Here is a 17,982-nt window from a genome sequence, read left to right as displayed (position 1 = left end):
TAAAATGTCTCTACTACCTAAAGCAATCTACAGATTCAATGCAATCCCTATTAAAGTCCCAACGACATTTTTCACGGAACTAGAACAAAGAACCCTATAATGTATATGGAACAACAAAAGACCCTGAATAGCCAAAGGAATCCTGAGAAAAAAGAACAAAGCTGGAGGCATCACACTCCCTGATTTAAAAGTATACTACAAAGCTGTAACAATCAAAACGGCACAGTACTGGCAGAAAGACAGATATACAGATCAATGGAACAGAACTGATAGCCCAGAAATAAACCAACACACTTATAGACAGCTAAGTTTTGAGAAAGGAATCAAGAACAGAAAAAACAATGAAGAAAAGAAAGTATCTTCAAGAAATGGTGCTGGGAAAACTGGACTGCCACATGCAAAAGAATGACAGTAGGGGCTTGCCCCGTGGCTGAGTGGTTAAGTTCACACACTCCACTTCGGTGGCTCAGAGTTTTGCCAGTTGGGATCCTGGGTGCAGATCTAGCACCACTCATCAAGCCACGCTGAGGCAGCGTCCCACATGCCACAACTAGAAGGACCCACAACTAAAATATACAACTATGTACTGGGGGGCTTTGGGGAGAAGACGGAAAAATAAAAAATAAATAACATCTTAAAAAAAAAAAAGAATGAAAGTAGACCACTATTCTTATACCACACACAAAAATTAACTCAAAATGGATTAAAGACCTCAATGTAAGAATTAAAACCATAAAACTCCCAGAAGAAAAGACAGGCAATATTGACATTGGTCTTAGCACTATCTTTTTGAACATGTCTCCTCAGGCAAGGGAAATAAAAGAAAGAAAGAAACAAATGGGAGTACATCAAACTAAAAAACTTCTGCAAGGCAAAAGAAACCATCAATAAATCAAAACAACAATCTACCAAAAGGGAGAAGATATTTTCAATCATATATCAAATAAAAGGTTAATATCCAAAACATAGAAAGAACTCATACAACCCAACAACAAACAATTCAATTAACAAATGGGCAGAGGGTCTGAACATTTTTCCAAAGAAGATATACAGATGCCCAACAAGCACATGAAAAGATGTGTTCAATATCACTAATTATTAGGGAAATGCAAATCAGATATCACCTTATACCCGTCAGAATGGTTATTATTAAAAAGACAAGAAATAACAAGTGTTAGAGAAGATGTGGAGAAAAGGAAACCGTCATAGATTACTGGTGGGAATGTAAACTGGTGCAGCCACTATGAAAAACAGTATGGAGATTCCTCAAAAAATTAAAAATAGAACTACCATATGACCCAGCTATTCCACTGCTGGGTATTTATCCAAAGAACATGAAAATACTAATTTGAAAAGATACATACACCCCCGTGTTCACTGCAGTATTATTTACAACAGCCAAGATTTGGAAACAACCTAAGGGTCCATTAACAAATGAATGAATAAAGATGTGTGGAATACTACTCATCCACTGAAAAAGATGAAATGTTGCCATTTGTGACAACATGGATGGACCTTAAGGGTATCACACTAATCAAATTAGTCAGATGGAAAAAGCCAAACACTGTATGATTTCACTCATGTGGAAGATAAAGCAACAACAACGACAAACACACACATAGACATAGAGATTAGATAGGTGGTTACCAGAGGGGAAGGGAGGGGGAGGGCAAGAAGTCAAAGAGCACATGTGTACAGTGATGAATGGCAATTAGACCAGGTAATGAACATGACGTAGGCTATACAGAAGTGGAAATACCGTATGGCCACTTGGAAGTTCTAAAATGCATAAACCAAGTTACCTCAATAAAAAATTTAAAAAAATTGAGACTCCAAAGAACTTTGCCTTTTGTGGTTTATACCTATTGATATTTATCTTAAAACTAGGAATTTTTAAAATGTATGTAATTCATTTTACTTTAACAAAACTTATGTTAACAAGTAATATTTTTAATAAGAAATAACTATATTTTCAATTTTAAGAGTTAGTTAAGAAGGCGGCATTGTTTTTCATTTTTGCAAATCTCTTTTTTGGTTTGTAAGGAAGATTGGCCGTCAGCTAACATCTGTGCCAACTTCCTCTACTTTGCATGTGGGATGCCACCACAGCGTGGTCTGATGAGCAGTGTGTAGGTCTGCGCCCAGGATCTGGACCCATGAACCCCAAACCGCCAAAGCACAGCACATATCTCAAACCTAACCACTACACAACCGGGCTAGCCCCTGCAAATCTCTTTTTAACATCTGATTTAATGGCAGACAGCTGGATTCTCATGTCTGCTTCTGCATTCAATCTGTTGTGATATGCTCTTTTGGTTGAAGCATGTGAAGAATTGTGGCCTCAGACAGATGTGTAGTTGCGAAAAGGAGGAGCCTTTTCAGATAATTACAGATATTCTTCTTTGATACCTCACCAAAACTTGACAAGTAGCAATTTCTTAAAGGTTAGTTCCAATGTTGACTCTGAATCCGCATCAATGAACTTCTTGTGTGGTGTTACAGCAAAATTCAATGGTCTGTTTTATGCTTCAAATGGATTTTTACCCAGGCAAAATTTTGTAACATCATGTATTGGGTCATTTGGAAAACACCGGTTTTGCAGATCTTGCAAATGTTGATACACTTTATTACACAATACCAAAACACCATATTCATTAATATCACCACAGATCTCAACTGAAAAGGCCTGGGAAGCTGTCAAGCTCGATGTGACAGACGCAAATTTCCAAAAATCTAATTTTCACTTGAAAGGTCAAATTTAATCATTGGCAACTAATCCTGTCAGGTTTAAAAAAAAAAAATTAAAATGACATGCTCATTTTGTTCCTTTTCGAGAAAATGTGTGTCAAATGCCCAATTTCAAATAACCATGGCTTGTCAGTCATTTTTAAGTAAAAATGATGTTCCATTAAAAAAATGGCTCAGTTCAGCTTGCAATTCAAACAATCACACAAGTGCTTTATGCAGACTTCCCATTTCATCACAGAATATTAAAAAGATGGGTATTCTAGGGTCGAGATTTAATAACATTCATTATTTTTAGTGTTTCGTCAAGGACATTCTTCAGTGAATCATTTCTGACGCAGGTGCGTGGTAATGAAAAATACCACATGCTGCCCTAGTGGAGCAGGCGCCCTACTCTGGTGTGCACCAAGGTATCACAAGTCTTACCAACAACTGCTTTTACACCATCAGTGCGAAAGAAATGGGAATACCTTTTTAGTATTATTTTGAAGAGCTGTGATCTCACGGACCCCTGCGAGGGTCCTGGGGACACCTAGAATTCCACAGTGCACACTTTGAGAACCTCTGCTTTAAATCTTCAATTGTACTAAATTCTCCCTTTTCTTAAAAATAAATAAAAAACCACAGGTACACACACCCCTCAGCCTTTTAACTGATCTCTCATCCTCCCTTACCTGCTCAGCTCCTAGGGGTGATCTATCCTCACTAATTCCATTTCCTTATCACCTACCTACAACTGAAACTCATTCCCCTTCACAAGTCTCCTGAAACAGCCCTGTTAGGCACAATTTTTTTTTTTTTAACAGCCCATCTCCTCTTTTGGTTTTCCTGTACATTTTTTCCTTTTTAAGAAAGTCTATTTTTTTAAAAAGATTTTATTTTTCCTTTTTCTCCCCCAAAGCCCCCTGGCACATAGTTGCATATTTTTAGTTGTGGGTTCTTCTAGTTGTGGTCTATGGGATGCCACCTCAGCATGGCCATGTTCGCACCCAGGATCCAAACCAGCGAAAACCTGGGCCGCTGAAGCAGAGCCCGTAAACTTAACTACTCGGCCACGGGGCCAGCCCCTCCTGTAGATTTTTGATCTTGCAAATACTCTGTCCTCCAAGGAAGAAAGTGGCAACTGTCATATCAGAACAGAGACACAGAGGGAGAATCCATAGTTCCAGGATTCTGTGGGGGCCTGTAGATTCTTCTCCTACCCTTTTGCTGGTGTTTCTTCCACCTTTTTCACAGCTCATGAACAACATCCCTGAGTCTTTCAGTACCCTTCTCTCAATGACCTTTTCTCTACTCTAGTGCACCTGGTCTCATGATATTCCTTTTAAGCAAATGGCTGCCCAGTTTACATCTTAAGCTCTTTCTTGAGCCCAAAAATTTGATTTTCCAACTGTTCAATGGACACTTCTGCTGGTGTTCCACCAGCACCTCAAATTCAACATGCCTGAAACTGAACTCAAACCAAAACCGACGGTTTTGTTTCTTCCAGTGTCCTTCTAATAGTCATCTCAAAGCCCTGAAGTCAATATCTTTGTCCCTTGAGGCTCCCAGGTCCTTGCAATTCCTCAAGAATCTTCTCATTCATCACCTCTTCTTTCCTGGTCCTCCTGTTGTAATTTGAGATCTTAATCTCTCACTTAACTACTAAAATCATTTTCTAACCATTCTCCCTGATCTTAGCCTCCTTCCTGCCCCACTCCATCCTGTACTCTGCTGCCATGTAAATCTCAAGGCACAGCTCTGATTAAGTCTTTCCAGGCTCAGCACCTTCATCTGTACCCAATTCGTCACACAGCTTGGATTAGTTAACACTACTTCCCCACTTGGATATAGTCACTCTGTATACAGGTCTTTAATCTCCCACCAAACTCTAAGACTCCATGAAGGACCTATGCTTGATAACCCATCTCAAATAGCATCCAACATAGTAGTTTTCACGGCATAGGTATTTAATTACTGTTTATTTATGGAAATGCAGAATGAATGGATACCCTACCTCTAGTCTCTCTTCCACTGCACACATATGAGGAATGTCCTCATTCTGTACTTTCATCTAATTAAAACCTTATTCAATCATTGGTCAAATAGCACATCACCCTTCTAAGAAGCTGAAAATTAAATAGCAGGAGCAAGGTTACCCTTGGGAAAGAAGAGGAACATGATCAGCAGGAAATACAGTTATGTCTTACTCTTAAACTGAGTAGTGGGCAGACAGGTGCCATTATTCTTCATACCTTTTTCATTCTCTATATCTTTTTGAATGTCAGAAATAGCAATCAAAAACATAAGCCATCAAGACCTATCAAGACCCATTCCTCCCAATAAGATAGTTTTGCGTTTCATTATTCTGCTGTTTCATATGCGTTAGTTTTACTTGCTAACCAGGCTGCCAGAAAAAAAGTTCCATCATATTTTGAGACAGATCTTCACCGAGTAATGACTCATAAGACTAACACTTCTTCATTCCTCCCCATCAAAGCTTGCTCAAGTAGCTAACGACAGATTGGAGTAAATCTAAATGGATTATGGTTGCTCCTAATTCAAAGAAACATAGCTGTGAATCCTGTTATACTTTAATAATCCTACCTAATTTCTCTGGTTTTGTATTTTCCCTTAAGGCAGAGATATTGTTTTGTGGATAAATGACATTTTTTCCCCCAAATAATGTCTGTTCAGCAATAGGAACTTATTTGTGAAGAACTTATTCTGTAGGATGTGCAGCTTATTAGGTCCATTTGACAGGAAAAAGAGGATTGCATTTTGTTTGAGGACCTCATTAAATCCCTCTTTTTTGTCAGAATAGAAAATGCTGTTTTTCAAAAATTTTTTAAAATACTGAATAAAGTAGAATGTCTTTCCCTAAAGATGTCTCCAGGTAAATGCAAACTTTAATAGACCAGGTTCTTTGCTTACAATAAAAATGTTCACCTGCCCATATCATATAACCCACTTCCCAGATGGCTAAAAGATGCAATTTACACATAAACACTATTACTTATAAATTAACGAACAAATTCAAAGTGCTCACTGGTTTTGTTTTATTTTGATTTAAATTTCAAACAGAGAGCCAAGAATCAAGAATTTATGGAACTACATGACCATAAAGCAAGGCGGCTTAGTCTGGAAGGGTATTTTAAACATTTAGGAATAACTTGATATTTCACGTGTTTATGTGAAATTTCAAAAGCATTTCATGAGGAGCTGTTTTCAATAGTTTGTTAGTCTGGCAAATACTGAAATGCTACTATTAACAGCACCCAGAAAAGTGTCTTCGAGACTTAAAAAAAAAATGCCCAAAGGAAATATGGAAAGTATACGACCAAATTTTAAATTAAAACTTAAATGACGATGCTGATATTAAACCCTAGAAATGACAGTTTGTCCATCATGCAAATGTACATGTTTGGGTTAATACTCAAACTCAATTAGTTTTAGTTCCCTGCAGCCTCTCCTTTAGGTTCAATGACCTGGACAAAAAATTTACACTTTAATATGGCAAACTTAATTAACCCCATTGAAATGTAAAGGATTCCATAGGGATTACAATACTTTACTAATTGTCAAGTTGAATTTTGTTAGGTAACCATCTCACCTCCTCATCACCCACAGATAACTCTGCTGGGGCTTCCACCCACGTCATGGTACTCCTGCAAGACCAAATGCCCACAGACATGAACCACACTCCTTTCCCAGACACCTACAGTGGGGGAAACGTACCCTGTTTCTTAATTCTAGGCAAAATTCCTAGAAACTTTTGGTAGTACTTGTAGCCCCAGGTATGTCATAATTTCAGTCCCCATGGAGACTGATGATGCTGGATCTGAGAGCACAGGTCTCAGGAGTGAGCGTGCATGCAAACTGCTAGCCTAGTGATTATCAATCACAATACTTGAATTTAGCTCAGCTGGCAGCCAAAGAGAAGAATGCCCCCTGACCCCAGGAAAGACAGCCAATTCTGCCTTAGACAAGGTAGAGAGAAGTTGACAATGGGAACTATTTTATAACCTCTTTTCTTTGCCCAATAAAAATCCTAAATTTCTCCCCCATTTTTACCCCAAGGGTAATCTTAAACTCTAGACAGGACCTCAACAATACTCCCTGCCAGGGAGGAAAAGGTTACATAATGGAGTCCCGGCCAGCCAAAATGCCAGCGGCATAACCAACCAGGACTACAAAGGCTTTGGGGGGCGGGGAGGAGGGAAAGGGGTGGCAGGCTTATTCTGAAATGGGAAGACAGCTCCGTAAATTTGATTATTGATATTTACTTCAGAGGAACAGATTTTTATTTTCCTTTCGACACCCAGAATAGAAATGAGAGAAGAGATTGACAGGCGGACATCCTGAACACGTGAATTCACAACAGAGAGGGTCCTCACTTATGCAGGATGGCTGCCCTAACCAGACGCCACCGTGCACTCTCCCCTCTTCACCAGCACACAGCCGGTGCCCTGCCCCTTCTCAGCACAAGCTCTAGTGTGAACCTCCCACCTAAACCAAACAATGAGGTGTCTGGACAGAAGAAAAAAGAGTAGAATTTCTCAAGTCAAGACGCAGGCAACAGCACCTCTTCCCTGCCCAAAATGCCCAGCTCCTGGCCCCATCTCATCTTCCACCCACCCAAACTCCTCTTCCTGATTATCATCTCCTGCCAATCCCTCCTCTCAGCTCATTTTCACCTTTATTTTCACCACTTTCACCTCATTCCATTCTCCTACCATGTCCCACTTCGTCCCTACTCCCCACCATGCATCTGCAGAAACAAAATGCTCACACGGTGGGTAGCACATAGAGGAGCTGTACCCCTCGCCACCCGTCATCAGGGAGAGAACGACACCAGGGATTCCAAAGTGGAAATATGGATGGATGAGTTTCCCCAAGTTCTCTTTCAGCATTATACACAAACTTATGCCCACACTGAGGGTAAAAGAGGCTTCCCAACATAGCCCAGGATCCCTAACCACATTTCTGTAGGAAAATAGGACGTAAGTTCAAAACACACAAACTAAAGACCAGAGACCTGAGTTGGGGACTCCCCAGAAAGGAACAAACAGATAAATTCTTGAAGTGACTTTAAAAAACAAAGAACTATTAATATATCTATTAAATGCTTAAGTTCATAATGTCTATTATACATATTTCCAGATACAGAAGAAAAAAGCAAAATATAAAATTTCATGAAAAGGTTTCAATCCATTTTTTTGTGGCCCTATTTCCACATTCCCTGAAGAAAAATTTTAGATGTTAAAAAAAATAAGCTTTAAAGAGCTACCAAATGCTTTTAAGAAAACTAGGTATTATAAGCTTTGTCCAGCTAAAGTTTCAACTTTTCAGCCAAAGCCTTTAGAATATTCTAAAACGATGGAGTACTAAAAACAAAACAAAGTCTTGGAAGCAGTCTACTGGCTGGCTTTTCATATCCCCCCATGCCGGGGAGGTCAAAATTGAGAGGAAATAAGACTCAATGCTTAAACAATGCATATGCACCCACTCAACTAGTCATACACTGTGTATATAATTCCAAGAATTTACATGAGCTGAACAGATCTCTGCAACTGCCCGAGGGAAGAAAGAAACCCTCCCAAATACATTCAGTTTAGCAAAGCATTCCTGCAAGAGGCACTCAAGTTTCACTCAGAAATGGAGTGTCATTACATAAAACCTTCAGGGGGTAAAATCATTGAAAACATATTCTTACCATTCTCATTGGGCTCTGTTGGCTGGGACACATCTCTGAACGGAATTATAACTGCATCTCCAGGCACTCTGGGGCTTTCCACATACTTGGGCTTCCTGACGGGACCTGCAGTGGGAAAGATCTGAGTGTAGCTAATTTTTTCCAGATGCAAACAAAGCTTCAGAATGTACAGTGTGTGTCCTCACTAGGACCCAAATATGCCTAAAGGAAGAGCCGGCCCCTTCCCCTCCCTTGAACACACACACAGTCATTTTCAGTACAGACGGGAAAGTCCAGTCTGGGCTGCCAAAGGAGAAAGGGGTAAGCTCGGTTTCAAGAATGTCAACTCTGACAAAAACAAAAGCTGCTCCTTTGCTGTTAAGTCTCTACAGCTGTCTTTGGTGTATGTCAAGTAAGTGATTTTGACATGTTCGAACCTGGACGGCTTTTTTTATTTGGAATTTTTCTCTAACTGGGACAAAGACGACTGGGTTGCTTGGTATCTCCAAAGTCAGGAGGCAAGGATTACAAACAGCCAGGCTGTACTATCAACATGCTCTGAGTGGCCAGAGAATGCAGGCATTTTATCAGACTGGTGACGCACAGCAATTGTGTGGGGCAGAGAAGATGATTGCTTTCTTGGCAGCTGACATAGCTGCCTTCAAAAAGGCGCAGCAGCCAACCTGGCATGCGATTCGGGGGACACGAGAGAACCCAGAGTTCTCTCTCTCACTTCCCCCGCAACCTCAACTTATCATCAGAAAATCAGGAATTCTTAAAATTGAATGGAACCCTCACATATTGCTGGTGGCAATGTACAGGTACAGCCACTTTTGAAAAACAGTTTGGCAGTTCCTCAAAAGGCTAAACGTCAAGTTAGCATATAGCCCAGCAATTCCACTTCTATGTGAATATATATTCACACAAAAATTTGTACACAAATGTTCACAGTAGCATTATTCATCATAGCCAAGTGTCCATCAACTGATGACAACAAGATGTGATATATCCAAACAATGGGATATTATTGGGCAATAAAAAGGAAGAAAGTGCTGATTCATGCTACAACATTGATGAAACATGAAAACACTATGCTAAGTGAAAGAAATCAGTCCCCAAAAGACTATACATTATATGATTCCATTCATAGGAAATGTTCAGAATAGGAAAACTTACAGAAAGTATGAACGGTTACCAGGGGCTCAGGGATACGCAGGCTTGTGGAGTGACAGCTAAGGCATATGGGACTTCTTTTAGGGGTGATTAAAAATGTTCTAAAATTAGGTTGTGGTGATGGTTGCACAATCTTGTGAGTATACTAAAAACGGCTGTACTCTATACTTTGGGTAGATTGTACAGTATGTGAATTACATCTAAATAAAGCTGCTTTAAAAGAAATATACTGCCTATTCCATTCCATCTGCTCCTTTCAAACATCATATTACATTTTGGTCCAGAATCATCCACCTGACTCTCATTTCCCTTGGTTGCCTTATACTTAAAGTATGCTTTTAACAAGGCCAGAGAGACAGGAACCACTTCCCATCAGTAAGAGAGAGGTTGGTGAGAAGGGTGCCAGATAGGGGTCCACAGGTCTCCCTCCTTCTCCGCCCTGAACCATGACCTTGACCCTCTAGGGGCCTCAGCTCAGTCACTGCACACTGAAAGCAAGAGTCAGGCAGATTCTGAGCATCCTCCTGTGTCAGACACCTTACGCATCTGAGAACTTCAATTCAGAGTATGGTTTATGGTGAGAGATGCTGCCATCTAAAGGTTTTCTGCAAAAGCATCTACGCTCCTATAAAAATAAGCCAATTCCCAGCCAGCTATAATGTACTACATCTTAAAATAGGCTACATTATCAAAGAAGCTTATGGTACTTGACAAATAGGGACATTATTTCAAACTTTAGAAACCATGGTTTTTAAATGGCTAACGTACTATTTAATCATATGGCTGTCTTCATAACTTATTTAATGGTGTCAGAAAGGGAATTTTTTAAAGGTTAAAATAGAATGGTCATGGGAGGGGAAGGGAGAATATAAGTGGAAAATGTAGGCTCTGCAACAACATACAAAGTATCATTCATATTTTATCTAAAACATTCACGTATCCACATAGAAATATGAGTGGGGGGGGGAGACAGTGGGTAGAGGGGAAATGAAAATATTTGTTGTGTAGGAGCCAGAAACTAGGAAGAAGGGCCCCAATAAGGCAGGTAGAAATGCAACCAGGAGAAATATGAGAACCTTTCTACACTTTTGGTTCCCAACCTACTCCCTACAAAACAGATCATAGGCATTTCCCTCCATCAACTGCTCTCTTTCATTTAAAGGACTTAGGGGAGGTAAAGCCCTTTATTTTTATTGTCTGATGACTTGAATTGCCCCAACCAGCAACCACGCCACTGCTCAAGAGACACCTGTAAGTTTCTGCTCACCTTAACTCTTTAGGACATAGTAACAGCAAAACTAAGACACCTACTTCCAAGCTCCAATCTACCCACCCCTCACCTCCTCCAACAATATTCTCTAATACTAAGCACCCCCTCTTAAAATGTGGGCTATTTCACATGGATGTGCAATGGTTTTTGTGAATGGTTAGAACACCAAACCCCAACATCATCCAGAACCTTCAGAAAGCAGCCATGCCCCTCCGTTTGTCTGTACTGTGTTCTGTTTAGAGGCTGACCACTCACTATATGAAATACTCAACAATGAGGAGTGAGGCTGTTATGAGCAAGACCTCTGGAGTTGGGCAGACCTAAGTTCAAATACGGTCGCCCTCCCACCCCAAGTCGGGCCTCAATACATCGCAGACCTAATAGATGAATAAGTGAGCCCCTGCTCCAAGGGAAAAATCCATGCAAGCAGAGACCAGGTGGCTCTGGTTCCCAGGCTGAGCACAGTGCCTGGCACAGTGAGCAGTGATGCTAGCTATGAAAGGAGACCTAGCATATAACAAAGTAAATAAAACGTGTTTTCAGGAGTCACCCAAGGCTAAGGACTTACATACACTAATTCATTCAATTCTAATAACTTTTGGAATAAAGCACAATTCCCTCCATTTTTAGGTCAGGAAACTGAGGGTCAAATCAGTTAAACAATTTGCTAAGGGCGTGCATACGGCAAAGCAGGAATTCAAATAGTTTTGCGCTCTGTGCAGGTTTGAAGCTCATGCACTGAACCACCACCCAGCACTTACAAAACTAGGAAACCTAGATTAAACGTGCAATTCTAGAAAAGGCCAGGGCGGTGGAACCTTCTACCACGCAACAGTCCATGGGCTTTGGCTGTATAGTCAACAAATCTTTTATTCATGCTCTCTTGTCTCTGATCTCCCCTCATTTTTACTGGGAGTTGAAATATTATGAAGTGAATATAAACAACTGCTGTCCAACACGATCCTTATTTAAATTGCTTTTCACAAACAGCTGAACCTCAAATGCTATAAAACAAGATAAATGTATAACTATAGAAGTTTTATTCTTTCCCCTTCTCAATCACTCATTAGAGAGTGTGTGCACACTTTCCATTAAACACAGCAGATGAACACTCATTTGACTTCACTCTGTTTCAAAACACCATTAAAGTTGCAGTAAAGGGATTTGAGAGAGACCAGTGGGGAAAGGAGACGACCACAGGCAAGCCACCAAACTTCGGAAAGTGGGAAGCAGACTGCCAAGGGAGCCGTGGATTGAACAGACCAGAAAAGGTTAGTGCTGGAGGAGGGGGAGGGGAGGACTCAGCACCTGCCACCCAGCTTCAGAGACGCCAGATCCCTCTGAAGGCAGGGACACAGGTGGGGCCGAACACAGGACAAAGAGTTGAAATTCATGTCAGGGAGAATTAGACGCCCAGAACCCCTTCCCAAGTCAGGGAGCATTCCTTCCCTTATCCTGGAGGTGGGGTTTTTCTCTGGAAAGGCTCAAGTCCAAGACCACAGAGATTCAAGAGCTAAACTCTTGAGTGCTATACTAAAAAACTGGGATTAAGAAAAATTCTACATGCGGATGGGTGGGCCCCAGATGAATCTCCCCACGCAGCTCTGAGAAGGCGGACAGCAAGCTCGCCCTCCACGGCAGGAAGAGATGAGAGCACTCCTCTCTGGGGATACTCACCGAGAGAAAAGACCTATAAATAATCACAGTTGGGTACGTGCCCCTGAAGAAATGGTGGATCCCTGGCCAATCACGCTGGCATCAAGGCTGCCCTCCACACACACCCAGCCCTTTCAACCAGCTTTTGAGCACCTCATACTCACACACAAACTAGGATCATCAGACAGTCAAGGAAAGACCCTACCCTCAACAATGACCAAAACGGGTTAAAAAAAGAACTCTGAGGAATGAGAGAAAAGAGGAGGAACCCTCTCCAGAAAAAGAAGAGCTATTGCTTCCACTACACGAGCGGTTACTAGGACAAGAGACCTTCAGGGTCCATGAAGTGGTCAGCTGAGCAGACTGCCTGCCGAACGAGGACAAGCGGAGGCCAGTTCCAAGCCACTGTAATCACAGGCGCTGATCTTACACTTAAACTGCCATCGACGAAACCACGATGACACTGATTTCCACGCCACTGAAATGAAAAACTGCCTCCGAATGAAGTGGCCACATTCCTCATCACCAGAGATGAAAACTGAAACATCCATCTCCTCCAGATCCCCTTCCTCAGGGGAAACTTGCCCAGCGCCTTTCTACACACAGCTTTTTGTTTAAAACGAAATGTTCAACATTCCCAACCACAGAATACCTTAAAGTAAAATAATTTCCCCCCTTTATGTAAACCAAGTGCTGTCAGGTTAATCCCCCCAAATTAACCAGAATGTAGTACCACATAATAGTTACCCAGAAAGCATAGTGTTCTTGCTACTAGCTATGTTGTAAGGCAAGAGGCTCTTAAAAACAAGGCAAGACTGTCAGGTATTAGCTTGAAAATTGGCTCACCTAGAAGCCAATGTGTTTGCCTGTCACAGCTGCCCATCATTGCTGGGGAGCTGACCCACCCTCTGCATTGGTATAAAGAAGCACTTTTGAAGCTTTACCGGACACAGGGATCCCCTGTGAGGGTTGGGGGGGGGTCCTTGTTAAAATGCAAACTATGATGTTCTTAGGAGGTGAGGCTGGGACCACGGGCCTTACATTGGTAACCAGGGTATCAGGTACGCAGAGCAGAGACCACCATGGGCAGGGCCTCGAAGGAGGACCACCCTACTCCTGTCAGGTCGAAGCAGGATCTACGGCCCTATGGTTGGAGTACCGACTTACCCAGTTTACAAGGTTTAAGGTAAACGGGGATTGTTCTTGGTCATAAACTAAACCCATTTCATTGCAACTCTGGATCTGTGGCCTCACCCCAATTCCCCCAACCCCCACCCTGTACTATGAGATGCAGGGGAAGGGGGCTCTCCAAGTTAAAGACAGAGGGCTCCTAAGAGAAAGAGAAACACAAAATAGGCCCCAAAGAGGTTCAACAGCCATAAACTTGCAGGTACCCCGAATGCAGCTTGCAGAAGAGCTCCCGCCAGCTCCTTGCATGGTACAAAAGGGCCTGTGAAGGGCTGGGAGGGGAGCGGCAAGCGGTCTACAGCTGGGGGCTCAGCACTCCCCAGTCAGTCGTCTGCCTTTATGTAAATCTCCAAACAGACTTTTCCCAGCGGCCAGTTTTCCTACTCTTTTTGACATTTTAATCACACAGCTGACTATCTTGCTGCTTAGAAACTGCCATATAAGGAATATTTTTTAAAAAGGGATGGCAGAAATAAACCAAACTGGGCTTTATCTCCAGGCAGTGAAAGAGAGAAGGGCAGGGGTTACTTTTCATTTCTGAGTGTTTCAGTTAAAAATAATTACATATATATATGAAAGCAATATTTGCGATGCAGAATACCTGAGGTGACTTATTGCATTTAAAGCAGATCTTACATTTTTCACAACATCTGGAGACTATGAAACCTGACACTTTGTGTTATCAATCATTTTAGAGGTTTTTTTTAGCATCTTGAACTTTCACAGTAAAGGTTCCTGCCAATTTTATCTGGTCTAGGTTTGCATTTCACATTGGGAAATGCTTACAACAAGATGAGAAAAACCAAAAGGAGATGAGTAAGAGGATTGGGGCGGGGGTGGAGGAGGGACCTTTATCACTAAAGCAAATGTCATCAAATAGCCATTTCCAAATGGTAAATGATCAGATCACAGTCTTGGAGTTTTAAAGAGCATGATACCTAGACTTCCAAAGTCTGACCCTTCTCTCCCCTGTACCCCAAAAAAGTGTTGGAGGGAGAGAAGACAGGAGGAGACACGGAACTTAGGACTGAGAAAGGGGAAGCCTTGGCCATAAGGAAGCACTCTGTGGCAGGACCCTGGGCCGACTCCCAGCTTGCTGAGTTGAGGTGGGGCGGGTGAGTCGGTGGGACTGCCCACAACCCAGTCTGTGAGGGGTGAGAGCCTCCTGGGAGGATTCACTCTGAGGCAAGGAGCCGCCAGATGACGGATCAACGCAGTCAGAACGCCTCAAGCGAAGGGGAGCGCAAGTTCAAGCACAGTGTTTTGTCCATGATGTGAATTTCTCCTATGAGAAGAAAAGGAGAAGCTGTCAATAAAAACCTAAAATGCTGCTTGAGATCGCTCTACTCCAGGGAACGGCAAAAGGCAGCACTAGGCTGCTCTGACCCACAGGCCTGGGAACTGGGAGCTGAAGCGGGGCAACGCTCCAAGAGAGAAGGGCACCAGCTGCCCCAGAAGCAGGAGCTTCCCTGGTCATGAACGAGCACATGTGACATATCCCCTGGGGGGATTTCCAGAAACTTCCAGAAACATTTTTACAAGGGCCTGGTGCCTTGTGTAAGGAGAGGAGGGTAGCAAGTCGGTGCAATCTGAGTTACTGCTACCAATGTGACCTCATCCATACCCAAAGTCTGGTGAGGTCTGGGGAAATTTAGGCGGCAATTCAAGGGAAGAAAAAACAGAAGGTGAGAGAGAAAAAATGGGTCACCTGCTGATGGTGAATGAAATATGAAAGTTACTGGACATTACTTTCAATAAGCCTCTTTTTTCTTATTTCAAATACCTCACTTTTTGAGAGCATCGAGAAAGGTGGATAGCCTTTATTCATTCATGCAACACACAAGGCACAGTGCAGATGCAAATGTACATTACCATCAAGGTACTTAACTCTGGTAGGAAGACAGTACATCAAAATGGAGCCATGCTCCTTTCAATAGGCATCATTAAAACAAACGTTGACAAACATTTTCAAGTCTCAATTTGTAGTGTGCATGTTTATAGCACTATGAGTACAATAAATGCCCAGTTCAACAAAGTAACATGAGTAATGTTTCCGCTTTCTTCCAATGCAGTTTGATCTATCATACTGTTCCTATAGTGCATGTAATTGTTTTTATCTATTAAGACGTAGAAATGCATTAACTCACCTTATTAGTTTACTCAGAAAATATCTATCGCACGTCCACCATGTACCAGGCACACAGGGTGAGAACAAGACATGACCACATTCTGCTGGGCATCTCAGTGGAGGGGGCAAGAGTCTCTGTTACATCGTCTGAATTTTATTTCAAAACATTTCAACATAAACAGTGTGATAGAAATGTGTGTCAATTGGCTTTAATCTACCACCCAAAGGCAATCAATTATTTCATTCTGGAATACCAACTCCAGTAGTTAACCAGCTTTTAATCAAAAGGCCACACTCAAAAGAGGCCACCGCAAGTCGGTCAGCCAGCCTCCCTTATCACCAACCAACACCCCTGAGGTTAGAAATAGACTTTCACACTGGCTAAATTACTGACTTTGTTCACTAGTATCATGGTTGTTGGATACTTACTTTCAGTGGTGAAATTCATGACATTTGAGGTAAGAGGATTGATTAGAAATATCACAGAAGCACTCCGGGCCTTGTACGACCCAGCTATAAAAATCCAGCAGGGAAAGGAAAGAGGGGAGTGGGCACAGCGGGTGAAGGGGAGCACCTATGTGGTGACGGACAAGAAATAATGTACAACTGAAATTTCACATGGTGTAAACTATTACAAACTCAAAAAAAAAAAATCCATCAGGTCCTTAGAAAGGTGCCCTAGGCTTGATACTACACGGCCCCAGGTCCAGCTGCTGATTCCAGGGAATTATTAGGCCCCTGATGCAGAACAGCAGGAAAACCGAACTCTATCTGCCATAGGCAGAACTCTAAAGATGTTACTCCAAGACTCCTGTCCCCTGGTTATCGAATCAAACACAATCTGGGTACTGCTGTAAAGGGACTCTGCAGATGGGATTAAGATAATTCTTAATTACTAATTGGCTGACCTTAAAATAGGGAGATTATCCTGGATTATTGGGTGGGTACAATGTAATCACACAAACCCTTAAAAGCAGAAGAGGAAGACTCAAGAGTCAGGAAGAGACAAAATGAGGCAGAAGAGGGGAGGCAGTCAGAGAGACTCAAAGCATGAGAAGGATTCGACCCTTCTGGACTTGACACATTGCTAGCTTTGAAGATGGGTGAAGGGGGCCATGAGCAAAGGAATGCGGCCAGCCCCTAGAAGATGTGAAGAATCCCCAGCTGACAGCCAGCAAGGAAACGGAGACCTCAATCCTGTAGCAGTGAATTCTGCCAACCTGGCCGAGCCTGGGACTGCTTCATACCCTGAGCCTCCCTCCATAAAGGAACATAGCCCTGCTGACATCTTCAGCTCAGCCTTGTGAAACCCAGAGCAAAGAACCAGCTGTGCCATCCCGTGCCTGGGCTTCTCACCTAGAGAACTGTGAGATTATAAATTTGTTTTAAGCTGATACATTTGTAGTCATTTCTTAGGGCAACAACAGAAAACTAATATGTTGTCCATGAAATACTGTCATACTTGTTACAGGTACATAATGAGAGCAAGGTGCTGTCACGGCACCAACCCCCTAAAAGGACAGAGCTGGAACTTTACTAAGCATATAAATCTCGTTATCTGGCTGTGTTGTACCAACTTGCTAATAAATCTATGTATGGGCAGAACTCAGTCTGAGCCTTGTTTTCCTTCACACCTGAGTGAGTTTATAGGGAAGAAATCTCCAGCCCTCACCTCCTCTAACTACTGGTAGCAATTATAATTACCCGAAAAGAACCTAATACCTGAAGTTGGTTTCGTTATGCTGGTAAGAATCATTAACCAAACCATCACAAATAAATGAATAACCGCAAACTTGGGTTTTAAGATGTCCTTGGAAGAAGGATCTGAGTCTTTCCTGGAATGGTAATTTCAGAGTTTCTCTAAGGAACCAGGGAAGGAGCCATCAAGGGGAATGTACACTGTTATTCACACTAGTGGGCAACGAGCTCTATGCTGCATGATGAAGTGAAATGACTCCACAAAGAGGGTGGCAAGGTCCTTGAGGACGTTCTTTCTCTGTGGGTTCAGATGAGTCGTGCTCAAAGTCTGGTCCCTAGACCAGCAGCAACAGCATCACCTGGGATCTTGTTAGAAATGCCAATTCTCAGCCTCAGTCCAGACCACTGAGGGATTCTGAGGCACGCTTGAGTTTGAAAACCACTGGGTTA

The 17,982-nt window shown here is 42.2% G+C and overlaps 1 protein-coding gene across 17 annotated transcripts in view; it reads right to left on the bottom strand.

Annotated features, from left to right (window-relative positions):
- TANC1 (tetratricopeptide repeat, ankyrin repeat and coiled-coil containing 1) overlaps nucleotides 1-17,982 on the bottom strand; it is a 228,885-nt gene that overhangs the window by 84,776 nt on the left and 126,127 nt on the right. For 14 of the 17 annotated variants that reach the window (XM_046659728.1, XM_046659730.1, XM_046659740.1 and 11 more), the window contains one exon: nucleotides 8,441-8,545. The exons of 2 other annotated variants lie outside the window; for them this stretch is intronic. In XM_046659728.1, coding sequence (XP_046515684.1) covers nucleotides 8,441-8,545 — 105 coding nt within the window. Of the gene's footprint in view, nucleotides 1-8,440; nucleotides 8,666-17,982 lie in introns of those variants that run through there. One more of the 17 variants, XM_046659745.1, reaches the window with a different exon arrangement.

The sequence above is a fragment of the Equus quagga genome, chromosome 4 (genome assembly GCF_021613505.1).
Source record: "Equus quagga isolate Etosha38 chromosome 4, UCLA_HA_Equagga_1.0, whole genome shotgun sequence".
NCBI lineage: Eukaryota > Metazoa > Chordata > Mammalia > Perissodactyla > Equidae > Equus > Equus quagga.
This window is presented reverse-complemented; position numbering and strand designations above follow the sequence as displayed.